This window comes from Manis pentadactyla, chromosome 16 (genome assembly GCF_030020395.1).
Source record: "Manis pentadactyla isolate mManPen7 chromosome 16, mManPen7.hap1, whole genome shotgun sequence".
Taxonomy (NCBI): domain Eukaryota; kingdom Metazoa; phylum Chordata; class Mammalia; order Pholidota; family Manidae; genus Manis; species Manis pentadactyla.
In genome coordinates, this window is record NC_080034.1 from 36,067,188 (window position 1) to 36,094,145 (window position 26,958).

General features: G+C 43.0%; 1 protein-coding gene across 2 annotated transcripts; it reads left to right on the plus strand.

Annotated features, from left to right (window-relative positions):
• The first annotated feature begins 1,549 nt into the window (after nucleotides 1-1,549).
• Nucleotides 1,550-21,047, plus strand: PPIL1 (peptidylprolyl isomerase like 1). 2 transcript variants are annotated; one of them, XR_005030920.2, is made up of 5 exons: nucleotides 1,550-1,712; nucleotides 5,584-5,738; nucleotides 18,556-18,624; nucleotides 19,208-19,507; nucleotides 19,630-21,047. XR_005030920.2 is itself a non-coding variant. In XM_036916169.2 (4 exons), exons 1-4 carry the CDS (start codon nucleotides 1,657-1,659, stop codon nucleotides 19,426-19,428), a joined length of 501 nt encoding a protein of 166 aa, XP_036772064.1. In that variant the 5' UTR covers nucleotides 1,550-1,656; the 3' UTR covers nucleotides 19,429-21,047. The 2 variants fall into 2 exon arrangements, 1 of the variants encoding a protein (XP_036772064.1); XM_036916169.2 differs by having other exon boundaries at nucleotides 19,208-21,047.
• The last annotated feature ends 5,911 nt before the right edge of the window (nucleotides 21,048-26,958 follow it).

A 26,958-nucleotide genomic window follows, 5' to 3' on the forward strand; every position in this document is an offset into this window, starting at 1 on the left:
GACAAGGTTCTCAGGTAATAACACCCTGCATAACACAACTGCTTGTTTTATGGGTTGGTGCCTTAGCTCTACTCAGCCATGGGAAGTTCCCTCTGTTCAGGTTCTGGTCTGGAACAGGCCCTGTGTGAATGTTGAATTGAATTGAACTGAACTAGGACATGGTCCCTAACATGGGCTGTTAACAATCTGCCTGGAGAGAAGAGAATCTTGACAGAAATAGACAGCAAAGGAAGGCAGCACAGAGTTAAAGACTAAGAAAAGAGAAGGGGAAAGAGGCTACCGTACACAGGAAGTGTAGAGAAGTGTTCTGAAGGAGCTGGGACAAGGCATGGGTGAGATTCTGGAAACATTTATAAGGAAAAAGAACAGCCTGGGCAAAGATCTGGAAATAGGAATGTTGGCGACACATTTAAGTCATGAAGAAATAGGCTGGAGAAGTCAGTGAGGGGCAACTGGCGGAGGGCTTTCAAGCCCAGGCCAAATGGTTCAGGACATTTAAGATTTCATGACTAGGAAGTGACATGCTACCAGATATTTTGGGAGGAAGGCTTTGGCTACTGTGGATGGATTAGTGGGGGATAGCCCCAAAACAGGGAACCCAGCAAGGGGGCTCCTGGTGTTAAAGGTCTGAAACAGCAGTGGGAATAGGAAGGGAAACAAATTGGGAATCTTCGGAAAAAAGAATTAACAGGTCTTGATGATGTGTCACTTACTTCAGGTTTTCAACTGGAAAAATCATGTTTCTGTAAAAGTTTATAATTTTGTTTTTAATAAAATACATTCATTCAGAAGACATTCAGCTTAGATATTGGATGAATGAAGTAAACACAAGCTACCCTAAATAATTTAATGTGAACTATTAGTTGTAACTCAGAGCAAACCGTCCTAACCACCTTCGGGCACCATCCATCCTTGTCACTCTAAGCCTTGCCCTAGCCATGATGTTTTTGATCTTAAGTCTCCTGTCTCTCCCTTTTTCCTTTTCTCTCATATTCTTCCCAGCCCTTCCCTCTCCTCTCTCCAGACTCTTGCCTTTGGATTCACAAGGCTCAGATTTGCTGTATGGCTATGGACAAATGAACAAGTCATTTAGCTGCTGAGTCTCAGTTTTCACATCTGAGAAATGGGAATAACATCTACTTTACAGGATTGGTTTTTGGAATAGATAAAATACAAGTGCTATGTAAACTGTACAGCGCCTTTAAAAAGTTAGCTACTGGCTTCTATCATCTCTATTCCCTTTCATTCTCTTCCTCCGCTTCTGGTCCCTGACCTGTTGCAGGGCAAGGAAATTCTTCGAATTGAAAGTTAGGGCCTCACTTTAATCGGAATGCGGAATGCAGATTTGCTGGTTGTTCCTGCCTTCCATGCCAAAATGAACCGGCCAGAGTCGGGAGAATGGGGCGGTTTCTCCATTTGGAGGTAATGGAGCTTGTACTCTTCTCCGTCCTGCTGCCAGCCTGTTTTCACCTCGCACCTCAGCTTCCCGGCCTTGGAAGCGAAGTGGGATTCTTTCTCTACCTTGACTCAACCCCCAACTCTTAGACTCGCAAAGTTTGGGCAACGAGGACCGGAAGTGTGCGCCGCAGAGGCAGCTCCCCGGCGACTCGGCGCCGGAAGTAGTAGTGGCTGGAGAGGAATTCCGCCGGCTTCGCGATGGCTGCGATTCCCCCCGACTCCTGGCAGCCGCCCAACGTGCACTTGGAGACTAGGTGAGGGGGGATCGGGCCTTTGGGGCTTCGCTGGTGGAGTTGACGCAGAGCACGGGCTTTGCCACGGGGCTGGGTTCCCGCCGCGCTCCTGGGGGAAGAGGCGTGCAGCGGCCGCCGTGCGCGTAGCCTGCAGGCTGAGTGGAGACCGCTACCGCCCGCGTGCGCCTCCGCACCTACTCGCTCTGAGGCCTAGGCGCCAGCTGCCGGGCTGCCCCCCCCCAACTCCTCCGTTCATTCATCCATTCATTCAACAGGCATGTATTGAGCCCTCAGGCCCGGGACGGAGGGTGGAATTTGAGGATGCAGAGGTCGATAAAACACAGCCTTGCCTTTAGGAGTTTACAGTAGAACAAAGGAGACAGATAATGTAAATATTAACGTTGTAAGCAGTACTGTTACGTAAGCAACTTATTAGGAGAACACAGGAAGGGACATTTCTCCCACTATTAAATATCAGATATAATATATTGAGAGCCAACCAGCTAGTGCCATGTCCCGATGTTTAGCATAGCATTAAATTTAATCCTTTTAGCAATTCAAATCATTTAGGCATTATTCCACCTTCTCTCCAATTTTAGCGGGGAAATGCCAACATTTGCAGATTAAATGGCTTAACCAAACCGACGTAGCTAGTAAGTCGGGGAACCTCACTAGAGCCAAGTAGGAGAAATAACCTTAAGTAACTTACTGCTACAACAGTATAAAATTAAAACTTAGGTCTGACATTCAAGATTTTTTTTTTCATCTGGCCTTTGCCTGTCTCTCTGGCTGCATCTTCTGATAGTCTCACATTCGTAGCCAGGGTCCAGCCACCCTTTCTCCTGTATCTTTCTGTTTTTGCCCAGGCTGCTTTCCACAAGAGCACAGTACTCTCAGATGCTACCTTTGCTCCCTGGCCATCTTCCCCACCTTTGCATATGGCAAAATTCTACTTTTTCAGGCCCCAGCTTGAAAGTTAATTCTTGAACTCACATGTTAACTTATTTTTTTAATTATAAAACAAATCGAAATTAAAATTCAAGCACTGTAGAAGTGTATAGAATAAAGGGAAGCCACCACTCCCTGTAAAAACACTATTAATAGTTTGTTGGTGACCTTCCAGATCTTTTTCTGTGTACACAGAAATATCTCTTATGTTCTATTTTTTAACAAAAATATGATTGATTACATGATCATATTGTGTGTGTGAGTGTATATACAATATATATTTTTTCCCTCCAATTTGCTTTTCTTTCACTCATTAAAACACACAGCCTCCTGTACTGCGGTTATTTCATATTTCAGTCATTCTCTCCTTGCAAGACATTTAAATTGTTTCTGTTTTTTGTTACGACAAATACTGGAATGAACATTTTACACATACCATATCTGTAAGCACTTTGTTAAGTTATTCTATTGCAGAAATACTTAAAAGTTTAGACTGCTGTCAAAAGGCACACATTTCAAAATTGTATAGGTTCTTTCTGATTGCCATTACAAAAAGTTATTCCCTATATTTAAAAAATATCCACCAGAATATAAACTCCATGAGGGGAAAAACACCTAGAACTGTGTGTTGCACAGAGTAATTGTGTTAATCCATGTTGAATGTTAATAATGTGAAATATGATCTGCTGGTAGAAAGGCTTTTGGAAGGCTATGTTCTGTGCACATACAGATTGCTAATAAGTGCATACTTACACTGTGCATGGCACTAGGTATTCAGACTGGAGGGAATTGACTCAATTCTCACATTCTTGGAGCTTAAAGTCCAGGTGAGTGATGGAGTGGAGGGGAAGCCACCTGTCCTAAATCTTCTACTTCTTCCTTAGCAGTACTTTTGGGGGGGAAGCGCTTATCACAATGGGTATGTATAAAGGTTTGAAGTAATCAAGTTTTGTCTTTGTTGCACTCTCTCCTAAATACATACAAAAAAATGCTCTGGTTTCTCTTCAGATCGCATAAATCTTTCACCTTTTACTAAATACACACAAACTGTACTTTCTTTCCCCATTGAAATTTTTATGAATAGGTAATATGTTTACATGGTTCGAAAATAAAAGTTTAAAGAAGATAGTCATTGAGAACCTTCCTTTTATTTACCCAGTTTCCACCCCCACTCACAAACTTATGCATGTATAAATAAGTAGGAAGTCCTGATAGTTTAATGTCTCCCTTTAAAAAAAGATTACATACTATGTGTAGGATTTTTTTTCTTAATTTAGGGGTTGGTTTTATTGGTTTCTGATGATTGGTGATACTTCTATATATAAGGTGTTAGGATTTTTAGTTATCCACATTTATTTTGCTTAAAAAGAAGTACCAGAGATATCTAAGCTGTCCTGTGCATACAGTAAAACAACAAATTTGACTGGATCTATATTGTTGGAACTCAACTAAGGATTAGGAGAAGTGCAAGTTGCAGTGCTCCAAAATTGTGCGACTATAGACTATCTACTGTTAAAAGAACATATGGGATGTGAACAGTTCCCAGAAATGTGTTGTTTTAATTTGTCTGGTTTTTCTCAAACTATTCAAATTCAGTTAGACAATATCCATCATATTATTGATAAGTTTTCACAAATGCTTAGGGTACCTAACTGGTTTTCTTGGTTTCACTGGATATGGCTGGTAATTGTAGGTCTGCTTTTGTTATGTATCTGTATTCCTATTCTGTTAATGTGTGCACGCAATTTAATTAGTAGTTTGTTAAAACCTATACATGCTTATGTTACTCTACAAGAAGTTATGTCAAAGAAATAATCAATCTTCCCATGTTTTCTTCCGTCTGCTACTTCTATAGCTTTTCTTCTTCCTTCCTAATTACAGCCCCTTAGTAGAATTTGTGCCTCATATTGAAAATTACCGAGTATCATAATTCTTCCAAGTGGTAAAGATACCTCAAGACAAATGCTGGGCATAGAAGCCACAGGGCATAAGTATGCAAAGAAGTAAAAAGCTAACCTTTTCAAAGAATATTACTTCTCTCTCACTTACCAACTTTACATTTTCCTGTATGGCCCCAGAAGACGGCTGGTTAGCCAGAGACAGGTAAGATTCCTCAAGGGAGGAGCAACCTAAGACAGGCCCAGTTGCAGCGGGGCCATCAGGTGAGAAATTGGGGATCAACAGAGGTGAGGCTTAGAACCCCCCCCATGTTTTGAGAGAAATCTTCTGCATCCGTGGATGTTTTGTTGCCCTCGTCTAGCTTGGATTAATACTTAATCTATACGCACAGACCTGATCATCTACATTTGCCCTCTTACAACACTAAACTATGTTTTCTACCTTTATCTTGCATCTACCTACCATGTCAGCATTTTATTTAAAAAAAATAAAATAAGGGAGAAATGTGGGATTCACATATAAATCAAGTATAAAAATCAAATGAATAATCATATGTGACTTGATTGTTTATAGTTCACGATGCGTGATCAAAACCGAAAGTTTCTGTGATATGACTGCCCTTGCACTGTTCACCATGTAAGAACTTATTCACTATGTAAGAACTTGTTCACCATGTAAGAACTTGTTCGTTATGCTTCAGAAGATTGGAGACTGTTGAGAATTAGGCTTGGGGTTGATTAATGATTGTGCATTGAGTCCCCTATACAGAATTTTATTATTGTTAACAACCATTTAATCAATAAATATGAGAGATGCCCTCTCAAAAAAAAAAAAAAGAAGTACCAGAGCCCCTGAATGTGTTATGCAAATATCTGTGTTTGTTATTTGCTCTATGTTGTTTTCCCTTGCTGAGCATGAAATGTAACATTTAGTGAAATTTCATGACTTACAGGCTTGAGAATGAAGGGTCCGGGAGCAGTCGCATAAAATCTTCATCTGCTGTGACCCTGTTTTCACTGGCTCTCTCCTGTCCTTCCATCTGCAGCATGGGGATCATTGTGCTGGAGCTCTACTGGAAACATGCACCAAAGACCTGTAAGAACTTCGCTGAGTTGGCTCGTCGAGGTTATTACAATGGCACCAAATTTCACAGAATCATCAAAGACTTCATGATCCAGGGAGGGGACCCAACAGGGACAGGTACAGTTAAGCCAACATCCATTTCTAAAGTCTCATTCTGACATTACTGGGTATTAGACATCCCAGAGACAGGATTAGGTGATTTATTGACTACCCCTGCCCTCCCTAGGACACGCTCTCTTCCAAACACACGAGTGTGAACTGGAAACCAATCTTAACTCACAGGCTTTAGAGTTTCTCATAACTTCCATGTAGTACTTACTAAGAGCAAATAATATTTGCCTGAATTGTAGTAGATTCAGCATCGAGTAGTCTTACCATCAGAAGTAAAGAAGGACATTTGCAATGTTTTGAGAAAAATAAAATAATGAGTTCTTTGATTCAGTCATTCATTTCACAAATATTGAGCATTTGCTTTGTATCAGATAATTTTCTAAGCTCTAGAGAAATAGCTGGAAACAAATAAAAACACTTTTTGCTCTCAAAGCAGGAAGAGGATGTGGGGATGCAATTTTAGTAGAAAGGTCAGGGAAGCCCTCTGAGATGTTATTGGACCAGAGATCTGCATGAACTGAGGGAATTAACCTTGTGATTGGGGGAAGAACATTTCAGGTAGAGGGAATAGTAGACCCAAAGGCCGTGAGGCAGGAGCTTACTTAGGAGATGGTGTAGGACCTTGTAGGGCATGGTAGAGACTTTGAGTTTTATTCTGAATAAGATAGGAGCCATTAGAGAGTTTAGTGCAAAGGAGTGACATGATCTGACCTATGTTTTAAAAAGATCACTGGCTGCTATTTGGAGAATGGATGTAGGGACAAGAGTAAGTTAGGCTACTGTAGCCATCCAGTCTAGAAACACATGGCTGGACTAAGCTGGTAGTAGAGAAGGTGGTATGAAGTGACTGGATTCAGGATATGTTTTGATAGAAATAAAGCCATTGGGATTTGTTGAGATGGGATTGCTGGGCTGGGTGGGCATGTGAGAGGAAGAGATAGTCAAGGATGACTTAAGATTTTTGACTTGAATTTGATGAAATATGGAAGGCTGAAAGGAGCATGTTTGGAGGAGGAAGTTCAAGAATTTAGTTTTAGCTTTGGATGCATTATGTTTGAAATACTTGTCAGTTATTTCAAGTAGAGGTGTTGAATAAGTAATAGAATGTGAGTGTGGAGTTCATGGAAAGGTGTGGGATGGAGATAGGAATTGGGGAGTTAACCATTTAGATGGGATTTATTAGTGAAATTGGTAGATGCTGACATTTATTAGTTTCGAGGACCCTTCCTTCTCAGTCTGCATTTTCTGTCTGCTAATTCCTGATCCTGCTTGTTTGGCTTTAAATAAGCTTGGTTCTGTGTGTGGCAGAATCTTTTCTCAATCTTGTTTTTGTTATTCTCAGTTGTCCTTTGTTTATCCTCTATGACCAGAGGCATTCCTTTTTTTTCAATGTATATGAACACATTTCAAAATACAGAATACATAGAAAAGTAGGAAAAGAACAAATCCCTCATAAGTATATCTCCTGAAGATTCCTTAACCACCAGTAACTGTTCCCCCAATATCTCACCTCTCAGAAATGATCAACAAGCCACCGTTGGTGGCCGTTTTTCTAGACATCTTTTCAGATATCTAATTAAAAGGAGGGATGGATGAATAACTACTAAATGGAAATAATTTCAAGAGAATAGGCTATGTCATGCATGCTATTCTTAAAACAAAGTATACATTTAATCTTGTATATATTTAATAGAAAAATTGACTTCCTGTTATAAAAGATGAAGCAGTTCATATTTGGATTTCTACCCATTCCCTACTGTTTAGGAAAAACTCAGTTTTTCCTACTTCTTATGTTGCGAAAAACCCAGTTCTTCCCTCCTGTGTTTCTCCTTTGCTTTTATATACACACACCGAAGACTTCACTCCTGACACTTCTGGTCACCAAATGTATGGAGGTTCCTCTTACAACAAGCAAAACTCTCTATGACACCAGCTATTTAACTCAATTTAACTCAATTCTATACTGTGTATCCAGAGGTAGTGTCAGACCCCACAGGTTGAGGGCTCAGTTCCACAAGACTGTCCCCCACCCAGCATGGAGATGCCTGTTGTAACCCAGATTATCACTGGTGCTTCTGTCCAACCAGTTAATACATCGGAGGTTCCAGCAACCTTCTTGGGCTCTGTTTAAAGAACTCAGGAAAACACTTAGTGTTTACCAGTTTATTAAAGGATATGGTAAAGGATGCAGATGAACTGCAGAGATGAAGAGATTCATAGGGGGAGGTCTGGGACAGTCCCAAGTGCAGGAGCTTTTGTCCTCCATAGAACTGGGGTGAGTCACCCGCCCTTGTGTGGATGTGTTCACCCACCTGGAAGCTCTCTGAGCTCTGTACTTGGGATTTTAAGGTTTCATCATGTTGGAATGATTAATCATTAAAGTGGCTATTGATCATTTCTGAGAGGTGGGATATTGGGGGAATAGTTAGTGGTGGTTAGGAATCTTTAGGAAATATATTTATGAGGGATTTGTTCTTTTTCTACTTTCCTGTAATTCTGTATTTTGAAATGTGTTCATATACATTGAAAAAAAAGGAATGCCTCTGATCATAGAGGATAAACAAAGGACAACTGAGAATAACAAGAACAAGATTGTAAAAAACCCCTTTCTGGAGGGTAGTGGGTAGGGCTGTAAATTCCAAGCTTCTAATCATGGCTGGTCTTGTGACCATCCCCCTTCCAGAAGCCATCCAGGAGCCCACACAGAGTTGTCTCATTAGAACAAAAGATACAAAAAAAAAAAAAAGAACAAAAGATACTGTTCGTGCTCGTATCACTTAGGAATTTTATAATCATTTTAGGAACAGCTTCATGGACGGGGTCAAAGACCAGATACCAGAACAAGAGATGTTCCTAGTGTTCTTATCACTTAGGAAATTATACGGGCTTTAAGGGCTCTGTGCCAGGAATTTTTATTTTCTATGATCTCACTCCTATTCTTCCTCTCACTCCCAGTTTTTGTTGTTAGCTTTGTTTTTCCTTGTCAGAATTTACAACACTTTCCATTCTACACCCACGAGTCCCTCAGTCAGAGTATGGGTCTGCATTTCAGAGGTGCTCACCTCTAGACTTTGCTGTTCATAAGTGCTGGCAGGTGTTGTATTTGTGAATTCAGTCCTGTTTGAGAATTTCTGCCTGTTGCCCTTACACTTGAAAACACCATGACTATGGGTGTACTATTTTTGGGCCACACTCGTTCCCTTATCTTTTTAGATAATTTTACTCCATTGCCTTCTGGTTTTGAACATGGCTTTGGAGAATACTGAGGTCAGATTTACGCCTTCCTTCAATTCAGGGAAAATTTTTCTATTTGTGTTCCTGAATATTTTGTTATACTTACTGGATTTTCTGTTTCAGGAATCTAGTTATTATTTGTTTCATTACCTTTGTTTTCCATATCTATCATTTCTGTTGAGGGTGTGAAGTGTTTTTCTATTTTTTCCTGTGTCCACTGAAATAATCTCAGACCTTTACTCTGACATTTTCAATCTGTCATTGTGTCTGTTATGTTCTTTACTGCTCTAATTTATTTATCAGAGCCATACTGGTGTCATTTGGCTATCAGTCTGTTTCCTTAGCTGTGAAGTTCTTTTTTATCATTAACATTTAAGTATATTTGTTTTATTACATACCCATCCCTCGTCCATCAACTCATATTATTATTTTTCCATTTTTCCATGATTATTTTCCATTTCGAATTGCAGACATCAGCAAACTTTTCCATAAATAATTCAGAATGCCTGTTAACTAGAGTTTGACATTTTTACAGGCTTAATGGAAATTTGCTTAAAATGAAATGTAATGAGTTTAACAAATGCATACACCTATAAACACAAGCCCCTATGAAGTTAAAGAATATTAAACTTCACCCCACAAAATTGTCTCATGCCCCTTTTCAGCCTATCCCCACCTCTATCCCCACAAAGACAACCACTGTACTGATTTTTTTCCAATGGGTTTTGCCTTATGAACTTCATATTAACTGAGTTTAATCACCAATGGCCTGTGATTTGATCAAGCATACCTGTGTAAATACCCCAAAAGACAGGGTTTGTAGCTTAGCTGTGATATCTTTTCAACTTATTCTGTTGATTTGTTATCTTGTCTTTGAGCTATTGTTTTATTGGATTTGTAGTGAACCATCTGTAGCTTGAGACAGCTACAGAGACGTCCTCCTTGGATTATGTCTTCTCCCAGACTGAGGTTCTGAAGTGAACACTATCCTTCCTCTTTTTCTTCCAGCCTTCCTTTCTTTCTCTCCTTCTGTTTATTGTGGCATATTGCATAGTTTCTGTGCCTTTTCTTTTCATCTTACCATGCTTAAAGTCAGCACCTATGTTCTCTTAACCTGTTATTTGCTCAGGTATAGTGTAAATGGATTCTCTATGTCACTCTCCCAATTTGTGGGACCAATTTTCTTCTCCCTCCCAAATGCTAGGTTGCTTTCTCTCCATTTAGTTCTAGCCTGATGAGGGTGTAGGAACTAACACAAGCTGAGCTCATGCTGAGTGAGCCCCTTGTTGGAGGGCTAGCTTCTATTCTGTCCTCCCAGACGCCATCAGAGCCCTGCCCCAGGGCCACCTCCACCAGTCAGTGGTGTCCCTCTCCCCTGACCCTGGACTGTGAGTAGTCCCCTAAGTATAGCTGTATCGGAGGAAGAAGATCCTCCTACTCTTCTTTGTTCTCAGTTGGGTCTCTGTAACAAAGACAGATTAATGAGAGAAAAGCATACAAATTTATTTAATAGAAGTTTTTGTGACACTGAAGCTCTTATAAGGAAATGAAGACCTGAAGCAGTGTTTACATTTGAGTTTTCATGCTTGGTTTTATGAATAGTAGAAAGTTGTGGGAAAATGTGATAGGACAAAAGGGGTCTGAGCTAAGTATAGTAGACTGGAGCAAAGAGCAAGGCTGTGTGTTCAGGTTCCTCTTGGTGTCCCTCTTCTCTGGGTGTAGGGAAGGCACCTCTCTCTTGAGAACAGGAGGGTCTGATGACCTGCTTCAGGGGGAGGTCAGAAAATCCTCCCTATACTGCCGTTTCTCAAATACCTTCAGCTTGAAATACTCAGTATGGCAAGGAGCCATATTTTAAGGTAGCATGTCCTGACCCCCATCATGGCCCAGTGTTCCCCCCTGCCCTAAGTGGCCAGTGCTGGCAGGCTGCCCTGCCACTCCTTAGTGCCTGGGGTATTTGGGTTCCTGCCTTCAAGGGCTTCTCTGCAACTTCGTCAGGGCTGCTTACCTCCTCCCTCTGTTGGTGTCTCAGTTGGAGGGTATTTGAGAATTCTCTGGATAACATTCCTTTCCTGATACCACTTGAGGGAGTGCAGGCAGAAAGAAATAGGAGTATTTCTTTCCTTGGCTGACTCTTTTCAGAATTTTTGGAGTTAAGTTTGTTTCCTTTTTATGTGGTTAATGCTGGTGAGTTTTTGGCTTTGGAAAAAATTTGAATTTTCTGTGTTTGCTTCATCAGATATTGGGGGAGTCAGAGTCTAATCCTGCTTCATCCCACTTTATCTGAAAGTGTCCTGTCCACATTTTGATGTATTTCTTTCCTGTCTTCTACCTCTCTCGTTGTTATGAGATAAAATTTTAATTTATAACACCAGTGAACTGAGAGTCCGTGATTAGTGTACAAGAATTGAAGTGACTCAGATGTCAGAGCTTCCCTGTATTTCTGTAATTGGTTTGCAGTCCTTTATAATGTCATATTTCCATGATGTGATTTTAATGGAATTGAGTCACTCTAAAGATTTCCAAATAATTGGATGCAGCCTTAAGGATAATGCACAAATGAGCCAAGCCTGTTGGCAGGTCTGTGGCAGAAGGCAAACAGGAGTTAGGCCCTCCTGGGTCACTAGTATGAACTGCCAGCTGATTAGGTAACGTGCTTTTAGCTAAATATCTCAGATGAGCAGCATGAGGTATACTGGGCCCTTTACCGAGTTGATGTACCATTTCTGTCCCTGACTGACTGCTCTGGAGCTATTCTTTCCATGGTCTTTCTGATAAATCTTTGCCAAGTGTTTCCTCAATTCAGATAAATACATTTGACTTCCTGCTTCAGGTTAACCAATTTCTTCTTTTAAATTTCCCTTGTTGTGGTAACTATGCTGGCGCTTTCTATAGCCCTCTAACGTCTTTTTTTTTTTTTTTTTTTTTGATAATTATTTTTTATTGAAGGGTAGTTGACACACAGTATTACATTACATTAGTTTCAGGTGTACAACACAGTGATTCAACATTTATATACATGATAATTCTAAGTACCAGCTATCACCATACCAAGTTGTTACAATATTTTGACTATATTCCTTATGCTATACATTACATCCCGGTTGCTTATTTATTTTACAATTGGAAGTGTGTACTTTTTCTTGGTTGTTGTTGTTAGGGCATCTCTCATTTTTATTGATCAAATGGTTGTTAACAACAATAAAATTCTGTATAGGGGAGTCAATGCTCAATGCACAATCATTAATCCACCCCAAGCCTAATTTTCGTCAGTCTCCAATCTTCTGAAGCATAACGAACAAGTTCTTACATGGAGAACAAATTCTTACATAGTGAATAAGTTACATGGTGAACAGTACAAGGGCAGTCATCACAGAAACTTTTGGTTTTGCTCATGCATTATGAACTATAAACAGTCAGTTCAAATATGAATACACATTTGATTTTTATACTTGATTTATATGTGGATACCACATTTCTCTCATTATTATTTTTAATAAGATGCTGAAGTGGTAGGTAGATACAACATAAAGGTAGAAAACATAGTTTAGTGTTGTAAGAGAGCAAATGTATATGATCAGGTGTGTGCCTGTAGACTATGTGTTAATCCAAGCTAGACAAGGGCAATAAAACATCCACATATGCAGAAGATTTCTCTCAGAACAGGGGGGGTGAGGTTCTAAGCCTCACCTCTGTTGATCCCCAATTTCTCACCTGATGACCCCCCAGCGACTGTGCCTGTCTTAGGTTGTTCCTCCCTTGAGGAATCTTACCCGTCTCTGGCTAACCAGTCATCTTCCGGGGCCACACCCCTCTAACGTCTTTTATCAGTTTCTTCTAACATCTCTCTCTCTTCCCTGTAAGACATGGCATGCTATCAAGCTCTTCCTTCTACTCTTCCTGCTCGGCACTTAGCCTCACAGTGCTCACCAGCTGCCGTTTGCAGTGATTAATTACATGCTGATTGCACTGTGCATCCTCTGCACTCTGATTTCCGCTTTTCTCTTAGAGCCCCAGGAACACCTGAAATTTAACGTGTTGAACAGCAAGCTCTTTGTTCATTTTATTCATTTGATGAATATTTACTGAGAGTCTTAAGACCTGTGAGGAGTACTTAAGCATTAAAAGCCAAGGCATTTTTCTTGCAGAGCTCCCTTCCCTGCCAGAAGACAAGATGATCATTATAAAAAAGAAAACTAGAAAATAGTAGTATAATAAATATGCAAATGTATGGTGATATGCTAGGATTATGTATATAACATAGGTTAGAATAGTTCATAATAGAGAAAAAGTACTGTGGAGTGGGTTTAGAATGGGTTGGAGACATATTTTGAGGCGGGTCTTGAGGGAAATGTAGAATTTTAACTCTTGGGAGGACAAGAAAGGGCATTTTGGATTTAGGAAGAGGAGAGTACAGAGCAGAGGCACAGGTGACAGGCCTGGAGGGTGTGAAGGCGAGCCCACCACCCCAGGGGTAGCACCTCACACACTGAACTGGCTGCTTCTCCACACCCAGGACGAGTGCCGAAGATGTGATTTCTAAGGTCCCTGAACTGCACATTTAGGGAACAGTAAAGGAGCAATTTGGGCAGAGTGCACAGAAAACTAGAAATAGAAAACTAGAAAAACTAGCTGCAGTAGGATTGCATGGGGGGTAAGATTGGACCAGCTCATGGAGACTCCCAGACAGGAGCTCACATTTGATCTAGCATCATTCAGGGACCATTTGGGACTTGTGAGTCTGGGATAAAAAAAATATGTAAAGAAATTTACGTATTGTAGTATATGGCAAGGTAGTGCAGTGTGGGGGTGAACAGTGGGGTTGTGGACCCTGGTGGGCTTGGGTTTGAATCTTGGCTTCACACAAACACAAGCTATGTAAACTTGTTAGCTTCTTATGTCTGAATGGTGAGTGCGATTATATACACCTCATAGGGTTGTTTGAGTAGTAAATGAGCTGTTTGTAAAATGATCGGCACAGTTTTGACACTAAACAGGAACTCAAAAAAGTGTGGTTTTTGATTTATTTGACAAATGACTGTTGGACTCCTACCATAGTCCAGGCATTGTTCTGAGAACTGAGGATGCAATAGTGAATAAGAAAGCTGTTGTGGAAGTCTCATTCTAGTGGGGGAGGCAATGAACAAACAGTTACCTAAGATATTGGCAGGTCATGACAAGCAATACAGAAAAAATAAGGTATAAGCATAGAGATCCTCAACCTTGGCACTATTGGCACTTTAGACTGGCTAATTCTTGGTTGTGGGAGGCTGTTCTGTGCATTATAGGCTGTTTACCTTCAGCCTTGATCTCTACCTTTTTGCTGGGTGCCAGAAGGACCCCTCAGGGTGATGACCAGAAATGTCTCCAGACATTGTCCAGTGTTCCTGGGGTAAAGTCACCGAGCTTGAGAACCACTGGGATAGAGGATGAGGGAGGTGCCATGTCGTTGTTAGGGAAGATCTCTCTGATAAGCTGGCATTTGAGCAAATGTAAAGTGAAGTCTGAGTGAAGTGAAGCAGTGAGCTTTGGGACTCACGGTCAAGGACACTCCAGAGGGAATAGCAGTTAGAGGCCTTAGACCAGAGTGTGCTGACAGGAAACGGCATGGAGGCCAGTGCGGCTGGAGCAGGTGAGTGAGGCGGGCGGCAGGGGCTTACTTTGGTGGGGAGGATGGCGCCAGATTATGGCAAGTCTTTGGTGAAGACTTTCGATTCTTCCCTGAGTGTCATGAAATATCACCAGAGGATTTTGAGCAGAGGACTGCCGTGATGAGACTTGTTTTAAAAGAATCCCCTGGCTTCCCCAAGAACAGACCGGAGTGGTAATGGGGAGGCAATGTTGGAAGCAAGGAGGCCAGCCGGGAGCCTCCATTGCTGTCAGAGCTGGAACTTGCTGTAGCCTGGGCTAGGGTGATTAGTCTTCTGTCCTCCTGCGAAGCAGGTGCCAAGACAGTGAGCTGTTCGAGAGATTTACTGCGGTAGCACCTGTGAAAGGAAGGGGCAAGGGAGCAAGGGGTGGTGGGGAATGTCACACCTCAGTGCAGGTCTAACACCCATGAAAAGAGAGGGGGAAGAGAAGGAGCCAGCAGAGGAAAAGAAGGAGCTGCCAGTAAGGTGGAATGTAAAGAAGGGTGACACCGACTGTCAGATGCTGCTTATGGATCAAGCAAGGTGAGGTCTGAGGACTGACCCTTGGATTTAACAACATGGTGGTCACTGATGGAGGGCAAAAGTCTGAATGGAGAGCATTCAGTAGGCAGGAGAGGAAGTGGAGACACCCAGTTTGAGGAATTTTTCTGTGAAGGGATGCAGAGAAATGGGATACTTGGAGATGAAGCCTTTTCTTTTGGCAGAGGAAATGTTAATACCATTTTTTTATGCTGATAGGCGTGATCCACAAGAAAGAAAAATTGATGCCGGAGAGGGGAAAATTGTAGTCTGAAAGTTCTGTAAAGGTGAATGGGATTGATTAGGTACATGGTAGTGGGATAGTCCTTAGCGGTTTATTCATTCAGTGTTTTAATAAAGGAGGAAGGAAGGTAAATGGGTAGAGATATAGGAAGGGAAGTGGACTTGGTGGTGAGAGCATGTGAAAGTTCTCTTCTGCCTTTTTCTCAGTGAAATAAGAAGCAAGTTATCCACAAAGATGGAGGAGCAGTGAGGGAGTAGTGGAGGTTTGAGGACAGAGGAACTGGAATAAACCAAGCGACTGGCTTCCAAGGTGGAGTATTAATAACAACCTACAGTTGCATCTCACAGAAAATGCTCAGCTTATCTCAGTTAATGGGCGCTCATTCTCACTGATCCTACTGTATTTGTTTCATGTTATATACTACGTGGCTTCTGTGTATTATCTTACTTAATTCTCACAACAATCCTTTGAGACATAAGAACTACTATTCCCATTTTGCAAACAAGGGAATGAGACTTAGTGAGGATAAGTATCTTGCTTAAAGTTATATAACCAGGGAAGTGGTGGAGTTGGAACTGCAATCCAAATCTCTCTGACCACAAAGGCATGTGAGGAAGAGAGGACTCTATCCTAGGAACTGCAAATCTTCTTGGAAAACTACATTGTTTCCCAGGTTAGATCTGGTGTCTGGCATTTGACCAGGTAGTCCAGCAGCAGCTCTAGTCAGTTCCCTTCCAACTCTGTTACCAACAAAGTGAGTATATCAGTCAGGGATACTTTTGACTATAATGCTTGCCACATTATCCACTGACAAATACATTGACAAAATGTTTAAAAGGGGACAGAAGAGTGAAAGAACTTAGCTGGTACAGAGTTTAGAGAACAAGCCTGTGCCTGTCTCCATTATATCTCTACTAGACTAGGCACACAGCAAGTTTTTGACTGCAAAGCTTCAGAGTTGTTGGCTTTATAAGTGATCATTGACATCTCTATACCCGCTGTGCACCAGAAAACTCTTTAGTCACTTCCTGTCCCCCACCACATCTCTATTCCACATGCCCAAAGGAATGTTTTGATTGTAATTATTTGTCTTTCTGATGTTTTGCTGCAAGCCCTCCTGAGTTGAATTAGGTTATGAAAAGATAACATATAATGAGTAAATGGTGTTGAAGAGGCACAAACTAGTTGCAGTTGGTGAAACGATGCCTAATGAGTAAAAAGGGGCCTCCATGTTCTTTCCTTGTACTTCCTTCTGATTGCTTAAAACCCGAGGCTTTATTTGTGACTCTTGACTGGCCTGTCCTGAAATCCCCTTGTTTATGGTGCCACATAGATGATGGGTTTCAGTTCCTAGAGGGCACGGGCTTTGAGGTTTCTTCTGGTAGCTGTCAGCTTGCAGGGATTATGCTTCCAAGGCTGAGCCGGTAGATGGATAGCCCACTACAAACCAGATCCTCAGCTTGCTCATACAAGCCCTGACGTAGTGCATGGAGTCTTTGACTGGATCTGCCACACTTGATTTCGTGAGGAGAGGGTACACAGTTGATTGCCATATTATTCTTAGTGTCTTTTGTATGTCTGAAATATTAAATACATTGAATAAATGTTTAAAAGAGGACAGAAGAGGAAACGAACTTAGCCAGTACAGAATTGAGAGAACAAGTCTGCACCTGTCTCTGTTGTATCTGTACTAGACTAGGAACACAGCCCCTCTCCCCTCTCATCTTCAGCCCTTGCACTTCCGCTGGCCACCCCCTCCAGCCCCATCCTTAGGCAGGAGCTTTGACTGTATAGTTTGAGGGAATGTATTGGTTACATAATTGCTGTTTACAAGTATACTGGCAGGTTGGAATTTCTGTAATGAATTTTTACGTAGATTAGTAGTTCAGTAATTTTCCAGAAACATAGGTAGCCTGGGCCAGGTGGCAGGTTTTCCCAATTCTGAGGATTCACCTCCATTTCTTTTTGCATGAGAACAATGTTTTCTTCCAGAACTGGGGGCGGTGACAGGCTCCCTGTGGTGGAGCATCATAAAAGGTAAAGCAAAGGATTTTTACCATGGAAGCACCTTAGCCAAGAGGCCTGGATACAGGGTGGGGAAGGGTGGACATGGTGTTTTAACATGCAGCTTTCACAGCAGGCCACAAAAGGAGGTGAGCTCCCTGTGTCCAGGCTGTTTTCTGGCTGCCAGGCGAGCAGAGTAAGCTGATAAATCCAATGTTCACTTTGTTCCAGGCTTTCATCTTGGCTGGTCAACTTGGAAAAACCAAAGTAGTTTAACAAAGCATACTTTTGGCTAAATAATTGACATGGGGAGTTACCTCCTACTTGGACATTTTTTTTCCAGTGAGAAAAACCATTATTTAACATACATTTTGCTATAAGAAAAAACCTGGCTGCCCAGCACAGCCCCAGTGGTGGTGTTACAACGTCATTCGCAGTGTCACATTTCTTCATATTCTTGTGATGCACTCTCTCTCCTCCAGTGGGCTCTCTGCCTGCTCTTATACTATTCCTCTGTCACATTGCCACTTACCACTGTTCCTGTTTCTCCTAAAGCTGTGTCTTTGACTTAAATGAGTTTTATTTTCGTTCATCCTAGGTTAAGGATGGCAAATAGATTTCGGTTGTTGTGCCATCTTGTCCATTAAAAATGGCTGCCTTGAGTTCTGGGTTGGTAAGGATTCAGAGGCAAATCTAAGCACAGCAGGGAAGAATGCTGATTGATTAGCAGTGACTATGATGGGCACAGGGCACTCCTATCAAAAATACTCAATAAAAATGTTAAAAATGAAGAAACTTCTTAACACATCAAACTATGAATGGTGGTTATCTATAGATGGTTAGATTTTGGAGGACTTTAGTGTTCTTTTGATAATGGCCTATGCTTTCTACATTTTGACAGGGAATATGTATTACCTTACTAAGCAGGAAAAAACACTGCAGTATTATTTGAAAAGAAACGTCTAATCTGAGTGGAACCAGTCATTTGAATGTGCTGTGTCAGAGCTCAGTTCTGCTACTGGGTTGTGTAGTAGCAATACACATAGCAGGGGGCTAGGCATGCTCACTGCTTTGTCCTTTGCTGTAACTCTGAAAGATCTTTTGACCCTGCACCATAGTTCTTGTGATGTAGTGGGACTGGCTGATTGGTTTCCCTCTTCTAATCTGGCAGGTCGAGGTGGTGCCTCTATATATGGCAAGCAGTTTGAAGATGAACTTCATCCTGACTTGAAATTCACGGGTAAGTATATAGTCTGGCTGGACTGGGTGGGAAGGAGGAGTGGATTTTAAAAGCTTAGTTGTTTGGATGTGATTCAAGGTGCATGCCTGACACCATGGCTTGGTGCCATGGAGCTGCCCAGCTATGGTGCCACAAAGATCCCTGGTGGGTTAGAGAAAGTACTGCCTCTCTGAGAGTCCTGAGAGATTCAGAGTGCTGGTCTGAGTGTTTGAGGCTCTCTTAACTATTTGTTGAATGTTGCCCTTATAAACTACAGGAAAACAAAAGCTTCCTCAGAGAAGCAGGAGACCTTGCTGGATTTTGGGGGTAATTGGGAACATGGTCCAGGAGTTACTGGGGATCGTTATGGTTGGAGGCTGGAGAGGAGGTGAAGACCAGGATGGTGAGGTTGTCAGTGAAGTGCGGTGATGGTCTTTGTGTAAAGGCAGAGAGCCTGCCCTGAGGGAAGGTTGTCCCAGTCAGGTGGTTGATGATAGAGGTCAGAACAAAGTCTAGCTTCTTTTCATCCCTAGGATGCTGTAGCAGCTCCAGGCTGGGGCTATGGGGGTTTTTCATATTCTTTCCTCTCCCTTTTTCCCACCAGGGGCTGGAATTCTCGCAATGGCCAATGCAGGGCCAGACACCAATGGCAGCCAGTTCTTTGTGACTCTAGCCCCCACCCAGTGGCTTGACGGCAAACACACCATTTTTGGCCGTGTGTGCCAAGGTATAGGAATGGTGAATCGAGTAGGAATGGTGGAAACAAACTCCCAGGACCGCCCTGTGGATGATGTGAAGATCATTAAGGCATACCCTTCTGGGTAGACTTGCTGCTTTCTTGGGCACACCCATGTGTTCTGCAGTGACTCCAGTGAACCAGCTTCCAGATGACCTAGAGAAACACGTAACTCTAAACTCTATTCTGGACTAGCAAATCATGGTGCTAAGGAAGCCGGGGTCTCGGATGAGTTAGAGCTGGAAGTGTATTTTAATAGGATGCTTCTTTTCTCTTCCACTGGCTCCTAGGTTGACAGAGCATTTGCAGAAATGACCATACAGGATCATTTACAGATGACTTCTCACTGTGAATGAGCATACTGCTTCTCCTTGTGTGTGTCTGCTCTAATACACTTGGAACAAAATGAAGCCGACTCTGTCATTTTGCAGTGCCTAAGCAAACTTCTTCCTGCAGAGATTTATATTCTGGCCTACACTGCATCTTTGGTGGCTGACAGCCACAGAATTCAAAACCCAGTAGTGTCTATCGGCCTTCTTAACTCTGTGCACACCCTTTTTCAGTCTCCTACATTTGCTCTTCCACGGAATGTATATATTTCTCTATAGATTTTCCTTCTTGAAACCAGAACATCAACACTGCTGTTTCTGACACTTAGACATCCCACGTAAAACCACATTGAATTTTTGCCAAATGAAAAATGCAGCCAACAATCAAGTTTCTAAGAAGGTGTCAAGTGGGGAATGATAATGTGTAATAATAATGGAGAAATGAACTTATTAAAAGGAAGCAGAAGCATTGACCATTTTTTTCTCCAGGAAGGAAACCTGTACAGAGCATAAAGATAGACTATAAATTCTCCTTAAAAAGCAGTATTCTCATAAAGGAGAAGCACCGCTTCAGCTTTTTTAAGTCTAAGACTAGAGAAATTAGATAAGAGATTTTACAAATTTCTTTTTTTTTTAATCTTCCTGATTTTTTAAGGGGGTGCTGGTGAGAGAAAGGAAATAAATACGTTTGTAATACATAGAAACTTCTGAAATAAAATGCCCCTGAGGGTTGAAAGCACTGCTATGGTCTGGTGTAAGTATTGTCTGAAGTTGTAACAGCCATTTTAACCTCTGAACCATCTCAACTAGCATTGCAGGGCTCACTTCAAGATCTCACATCATTTTAGATTTGTGGGTCTCCAGTGGACTTCCCCCATTCAAGAGCAGGTCTGACTTGAAAAGGGTAGTGCTGGAAAAAGAAGCTAAGTGACGTTGATTGGCATTTCTGAGTGAAGGGGAGCCATCTATAGATTACCCAGGTGAATGTGCTGAGAGACCTAACTCATTCCTTGAGCTGGCAGGAGATCCACCTTCTCATGGCCTTACGGACTCAGAGGCAGTATGTGTTGTGATGTTTGCTTCCTTAAACTGGTAGCTCCTTGATTGAAAAGGGGATTATTGTAACTTTAATGTTCTTCCTTATCACTCCAAAGAGTTTGGAAATGGTGAAAGTTCCTTACGTAATGGCTAAACAAGATTCTATCCCTGAGCCTTCCCCACATCCACCCTCTTCTCTGTCCTCCTGTTTCTCCTGACAAAAAAACAAAACCCAACAGCAAACAATGTAAATAACTTTGTAATTTCCCAGGGATGGTTTTTGCATGCAGAATATTGTTCTCTACTCTGGGTAAGCAGAAATAAATTTCTTTCAGTCTGGACTAGGTGGACATCATTGAATCATCTCCAGGAGTAAGAAGTAAGACTCCCATCTGCTTACCTCCCAGAATTACAATCCTGAATATCCCCACTTTCCCTCAGGTCATAGGTGTGGTGGAAATGCATCATCACTACTCTGAGAAGGAGAAAAGGTTCTGAGTGCAGTGCACTTGGGGAAGAGAGCAGCCTAGGCAGAGTTCCCTGTTTCTGGAAAGGTACACCAAACAAACCTGAGGTGATCACATACACGAGCATATGCCACTTTCCATAAAGGATGTGACCTCAAAAGAGTGAAACTTGAATTGGTTTACAATTTCTAGTGATTCTGCCAGTTACCAGAGTAGAAATTCCTGTTTCCATATAAAGGGAGCTTGTTTAAAAGGAATTTGGGCTAAGTCCTTTTACCATACAAGTGTCTACACCTAGTTAGAATAAGTACAGTTAGAACAAATCTCAGAAAAGTGGGGTGTGCTAGGGTCCAGTTAGCTCACTGCAGTCGCATCTCAAATAGATCGAGGTGAGGGTAGCTTATAAGGAAAAAGCAAGGATGAGTGTATAATCTAGATGGAGATTAATGAAGATGGGTCATGGCATTGCCAGAGCTAGTCAAGGGACAAAAGAGATACAGCATTGGTAGGAAGAGTAGGAGATTCTAGACTTCTTAGAGAAAGCTTGCAGTTGGGAGTGGACAAACCAATGAAAGAAGCCTTCAATCAAGTGCTCCTGGGATTGGCAAGAAGTTTGGCAACCAGACTGTAAAGTTCATGGCCCCCAAGGAACCTGGCCCAGGGCTTCTCACACTTGACCACGCATAAGCAGGCCAGGGGAGTCTACTAGAAAGCAGATCCAGATTCAGCATCTGGCTAGAGATTCTGAGTTTCTGACCAGTTCCCAGGAGATGGTGCCTGCTGGTCCAGACCTCACACTTCAAGTAGTGAGATCCTGGAGGTCACATTTGTCCAACATGAAATTGTGGGTGGTGGTGGTGGTAAGGGGAAGTTCCTAAGAGCATGGGGCAGTCAGGACTATAACTTGATCTGCCTGCTAGACCAGTGATGGTCTTGGAAGGATGAGCTTTGACAGCTCCTGGCTTTGGCTGCTTAATTGAGCTTTAAGAAACTGCCCTTCTGCCTTTCATTCCTGCTTCAGTACACTGGACAGAAGACTGGTGCGTGGCACTGCAATCCCTGTGGGCTCCTGAGTGGGTAAGATAGTGCAGTCAGTAGACATCACAGGAAATGTGGGGGAAATGTCATCAGCAATTATGACATTGGAGGAAAACTGCTCTGGAACCAGACAGGTTCAGATCCTAGCTTCACCGTTTGCCTGCCAGCAGTGTGATGAACAGATTTCTTAAGTTCTCTGTGCCTTAGTTTCCTTAAATGTAAAGTGGGATAATGGTCCTAACCTAATACGGCTCTTGTGAAGATTGAACGAGCTAGCACAGCTATTTAGAACAGGGACCAGCACTTAGAAAACAGCTATTGTTACCACCAGTGGCCCTTGAAGCCACCACACAGCTCTCCTACCTCTACATGGCAGCATATCAGCAGTCTGACCTGGCACAGCCTCTCCCTCCCACTGAGCTAGCCTAAGAGCAGGGACCTTGTCTTATTCCCCCCTGGGAGTCCTCTCAGCACCTTATGCAATTCTTTGAGGTTATTGCTGAACAAGTAAAATAAAAAATTGTTCTCTGTCAGGAAAAGATTGAGATCCATTTGCTGAAATGGCTTTACCCCGTCTCTAAACTCAGGCTTCAGCTCGTATGGCGGCAAAGCCTTTCCTCTAAGCCCTCTGGAAGTCCTCAGCTTGATTTATTTTTGGATTGTGTCTCCAGAATATGTCAAAATAGCTTTCTCCACACAAGGGAAATGATTCCTATCCCCAGATTCTCCAGCCAATCTGAGCTGTCACTGTGCCCCCTTCTGGCACCACATTCTTGCAACGTGTGGAGGAGGAAGCACTGAAAGAGCACATTTGTTTAAGTGGTGGAGTTTACTGCCTACACAACACTTCGTGGCCTCAGAGCCTTGTTGCCCATGGAACGCAGGCTACTACTACAGGTAAATACCAGGATGGGGGTCTATCAGCAGCATTCTTTTACAGATAAGAGAAGCAAAATGCAGGGTAAAGAAACATGGTAAGGTCTCACTCAAAGGTTGGTTTGGTCTGATTTAGAAATTGGGTCCTCCTTTGTTCTTCCAAATGGGTAATTCATAATCCCCAACTACATCTGAAACCACAGATGGTTGGTGTTGGGCAAGATTTGTGGATACAGAGATGTGAGGCTTTTGTGTGACCTTTGGCAAAGCACTTTACCTCTGGAACCATTTTCTCATTCATCAGGTGAAGATTAGAACTAGGTGCCTTTTAACCCGAAATTTCTGAATCTAGGTCATTCTGAGAAGATTGCTTCAGCTGCCAAGTTTCCATTTAGCTGTTTTGGAACATTGCCACTAGAGGCCACTGTGATTACAGTTCAGTCTTGCAGCTTCTCCAGAAGGCAGAAGCCTACCAACGCCTTTCACGATTTTACTAAGCCAGGCCTGCCAAGGGGCGTTGAAAACCAGCAACTGTTCAGACTTCAGGGGGCCAGAATTGAGATGTTAACCTGGGACTGAACAGGTCTAGGAAGGCTCTCTGCGGGCACATTCCCACCAGCCGTCTCCTGTCTACTGGACTAGGAGGAGGAGGAGCACTCTGTACTAGGTACAATTGGATGAGCCCTATGACTGCAGGGCCTGGTTTCTGTAGCATGCCTCATTATAAACAGCCAGTTCCCTCTTAATCTGCTTAATCCACTTTACAGTTGAATTCATTCATTCAGCAAGTAATTTTGGAGCCTCTCTTTTATGCCCAGCAACAGTGACTATTTTCATAGAATCAGAGAAAGTCAGTGAGAAGAATCCTTAGAAAAATGCAAAAAGTTATTTTTGCCCTTGTTCCATGTTCTATGGAAGCTTCTTATGTGTGTTTTTCTCTTAATCCCCCAAACCAGCCTCGAGATTGGCTTTGTGGTGCCCATTTGTAGAAGAGTAACTGAAAACCAAAGGCAAGTAACACAAAACCTTGTACAGAGTGAATGAATGGATGCAATAACAGGCCTTGGGGGTGCACTCGCTAATAAAAGGCAGGCTGGGACTTGAATTTGGGAACTTTGATCTCAAGTGTAGAATGATCTCATGGCAGGGCAGGGGTTGGAACCCGAATCTCCGGCCTTGCAGGCTCGCCTGTCCAATCCAACTGCTCCATCCTAGAGCATCTCCAGGCCAAGCTGGCTGGAAGGCTACATACAGCGTTAGCTGTCTCCAAGGTCCTTCCAAGCAGTCTGAACCAGGCCTGCTGGGGCCCAGCAGGAGGGAGGGAGGACAGGAGCACAAATGACCCTAATCAGTGTATTTATTGGAATATAACTATATTACCCTCACAACTTGGCTAAGCTCACAGAAATCACTTTCCTCTCTGTGAGGATCTGGCCACAGCTTCATTAAAAGCTGCCGGCCTGAGCACCTGTGAGGAAGCCCTTGTACAGCAGAAGCAGTGAGGGAGGAGGGAGAAGCAGTATTTCTACTTCCTCATTATGCTGATGGGAAAAATGGCCATTTCACATTCACTGTGTAAGAAAAGCCCCCAAAGGAAAGGGAATCCAAGGTTCACAGCTGTCTTTTTAGCAACATTCAGCTCTAAGGGAAAATATTCTCTGTGTCTCCCTGTTTTAAAGCATTTGTGATAAAACAAGAAGGGAAGAAACTTGTGTTTGGGGAACTTAGCAGGTGCCAGGTACTTACACATACTCTATTTAGTCCTCTCTGAAGGCCTGTGAACAAGGGATCATAATGTTCATTTCATACACGAGTCCATTTCATGAACAAAGGCTCCAGGTCAGTTGGCTGGGTCTCAGCGGAATTGGTCTTCAAGCTCTGAGTCTGGTCTCTTCCTCCATCATACCCTAAATTCGGGCAGGGACAGTTTCCTTACCATTGTTTGTTCCCTCCTTACGCTAGCTCAAAAAAATTTGCGAATTGGTTTCCAAGCCAGGTCTCTGTGTGACCTTAGCAACCTCCTTCCCTAAGCCTCAGCTTTTCCATCTGTAGAATGAGAGGCCCAGATTAGGTTTCTAACCCCTGCTCTGGCCTAAACTTCAAGGACTTCATGATAGTATATTTCTTCCAGATAGCTCCTAGCACATCCTCATCTAATTGGAGTCTCATACCAACTTAAAGGGGATGGTGATATGGGTATTAATACCCCATTTTTTAAAGCTAGGGGAACCTGAGAAGCAGAGAGACAATGAGGGGTTCAAAGTCACAACATGAATGGAGAGAAGCTGGCATTCTGCCTCCTGCCTCCTCCCTCCCGGCAGGCGGGCAAGCAGGCAGGAGGCCTCTGAGCTGTCAGCAGCAGCTCCCCAAGCCTGACACCTGAGCCTTGCCCTGGCTCCTGACAGAATTATCAGACAACGGGAACACACTTCCCGTAACCAGGGCAACTTTTCTTAGCCAGGGGTGGAGGAGGCAAGACGTGAAGTGTGTCTGATGAGCATCTCACAGTGCAGGGCCTAGAGGTAATAATACCCAGGGAAATCACGGCAGGCAGCTGGAGATGGAAGCAGGTGAGCTCCAGGGCCAGAGCCACTGGGACTCCAGCTTCCTTCTACACAAAGTCAGTCTCATGGCATTTTGTGCATGTTTCAGTTTTCTTTGGCAGCCAGGCAGGCAGATACAGGCAGTTTGGCATAAAAATGACTTTAGACCTAAAAAAAAGTGTTTCACCCTTTGTGGTTTTTCAGGCCACCCCAATACAGGTACAGCTAGAGGACATGCTATAGAGCAGTGGTGACAGAATCTGAGGGCTGGGGTGAAATGACAGCCCTGCATTGGTCAGCCTGAGGTAAGGAGGGGCAGGGATTCCAGAGGCCTAGGCTGATTCCAGACCTTCACAGCAGCGGGCAGGGGAGATATGAGAAGGTTTCTGGGAATAGTCTTAATCGAGGCCTCCCAGTTGAAAATCCACCTCTTCCATCCCGAACTCAGGCTTGAGCTTGCCAATCAAGAAGGTGTTAAGCGTAAGGGCAGCAGGCTGGCACTTCAGGGAGGGACATCGTTTATTTGTAAGCCTCTGAAGAAATATGAAGACTCATTCTCTATCACCCAAGATGCTCAAACAAGGAAATGAGCTTATGTCAAGTAGAGAAAGTTTGGGAGTCCCAAGAGCCAACTGGCTGACAGCGGCGGGGGCAGCCTGAGGCCTGGGAAGGCCAGACTGTGGAAGACTGTGGTCTAAGAATCAAGGCCTTAAGGAAGAGGAGAGGAGGAAAAAAAAATCCACTTAGCAGAAGTGTTTTGATGGTTTAATGGAAAGAGAAGTTCAGGTTGGGGGAGTCCCAGCTAGCTTCATAGAAGAGATGGGTAGGCTTTGGGCCTGGCAGGAATCGGCAGAGGAAATGGCAGGAGGAAAGGCCAGGGCAATCAGTCATGGCTGGTTTGGGTTGGATGTAAAAGCCCGATGGTGGGGATGGACATACAGTCACCTTGGCCCTTACTGTGGCAACCTAACTAAATATTGGGGTAAGTGTGTGTGCACTGTGTGTGACAGGCTGTGATGTCTATGCTGGATATTAGGGAGAAGCGGAAGGCTCAAGGCCCTGAGCACAGATCACATGGCACTGGATGAGCCCTGCAGGCTTGGGAGGGACCCTGGGCCATGTTGGCAGATGCTGAGGCCCCTGATCAGGCCCTGAGTGAGGACTGGAAGGAGGCAGCATGGTGTCAGGCAAAGACAGGGGCTTTGGACCTATGTAGTCCTGGGTTTGTACCCTGTTTCTGCCACTTACTTGAGTGAGCTTGAGCAAGTTAGGTACTTTAGTTCCTTAATCTGTAAAATGGAGCAGATAATGCCCATTATCCTCCTACA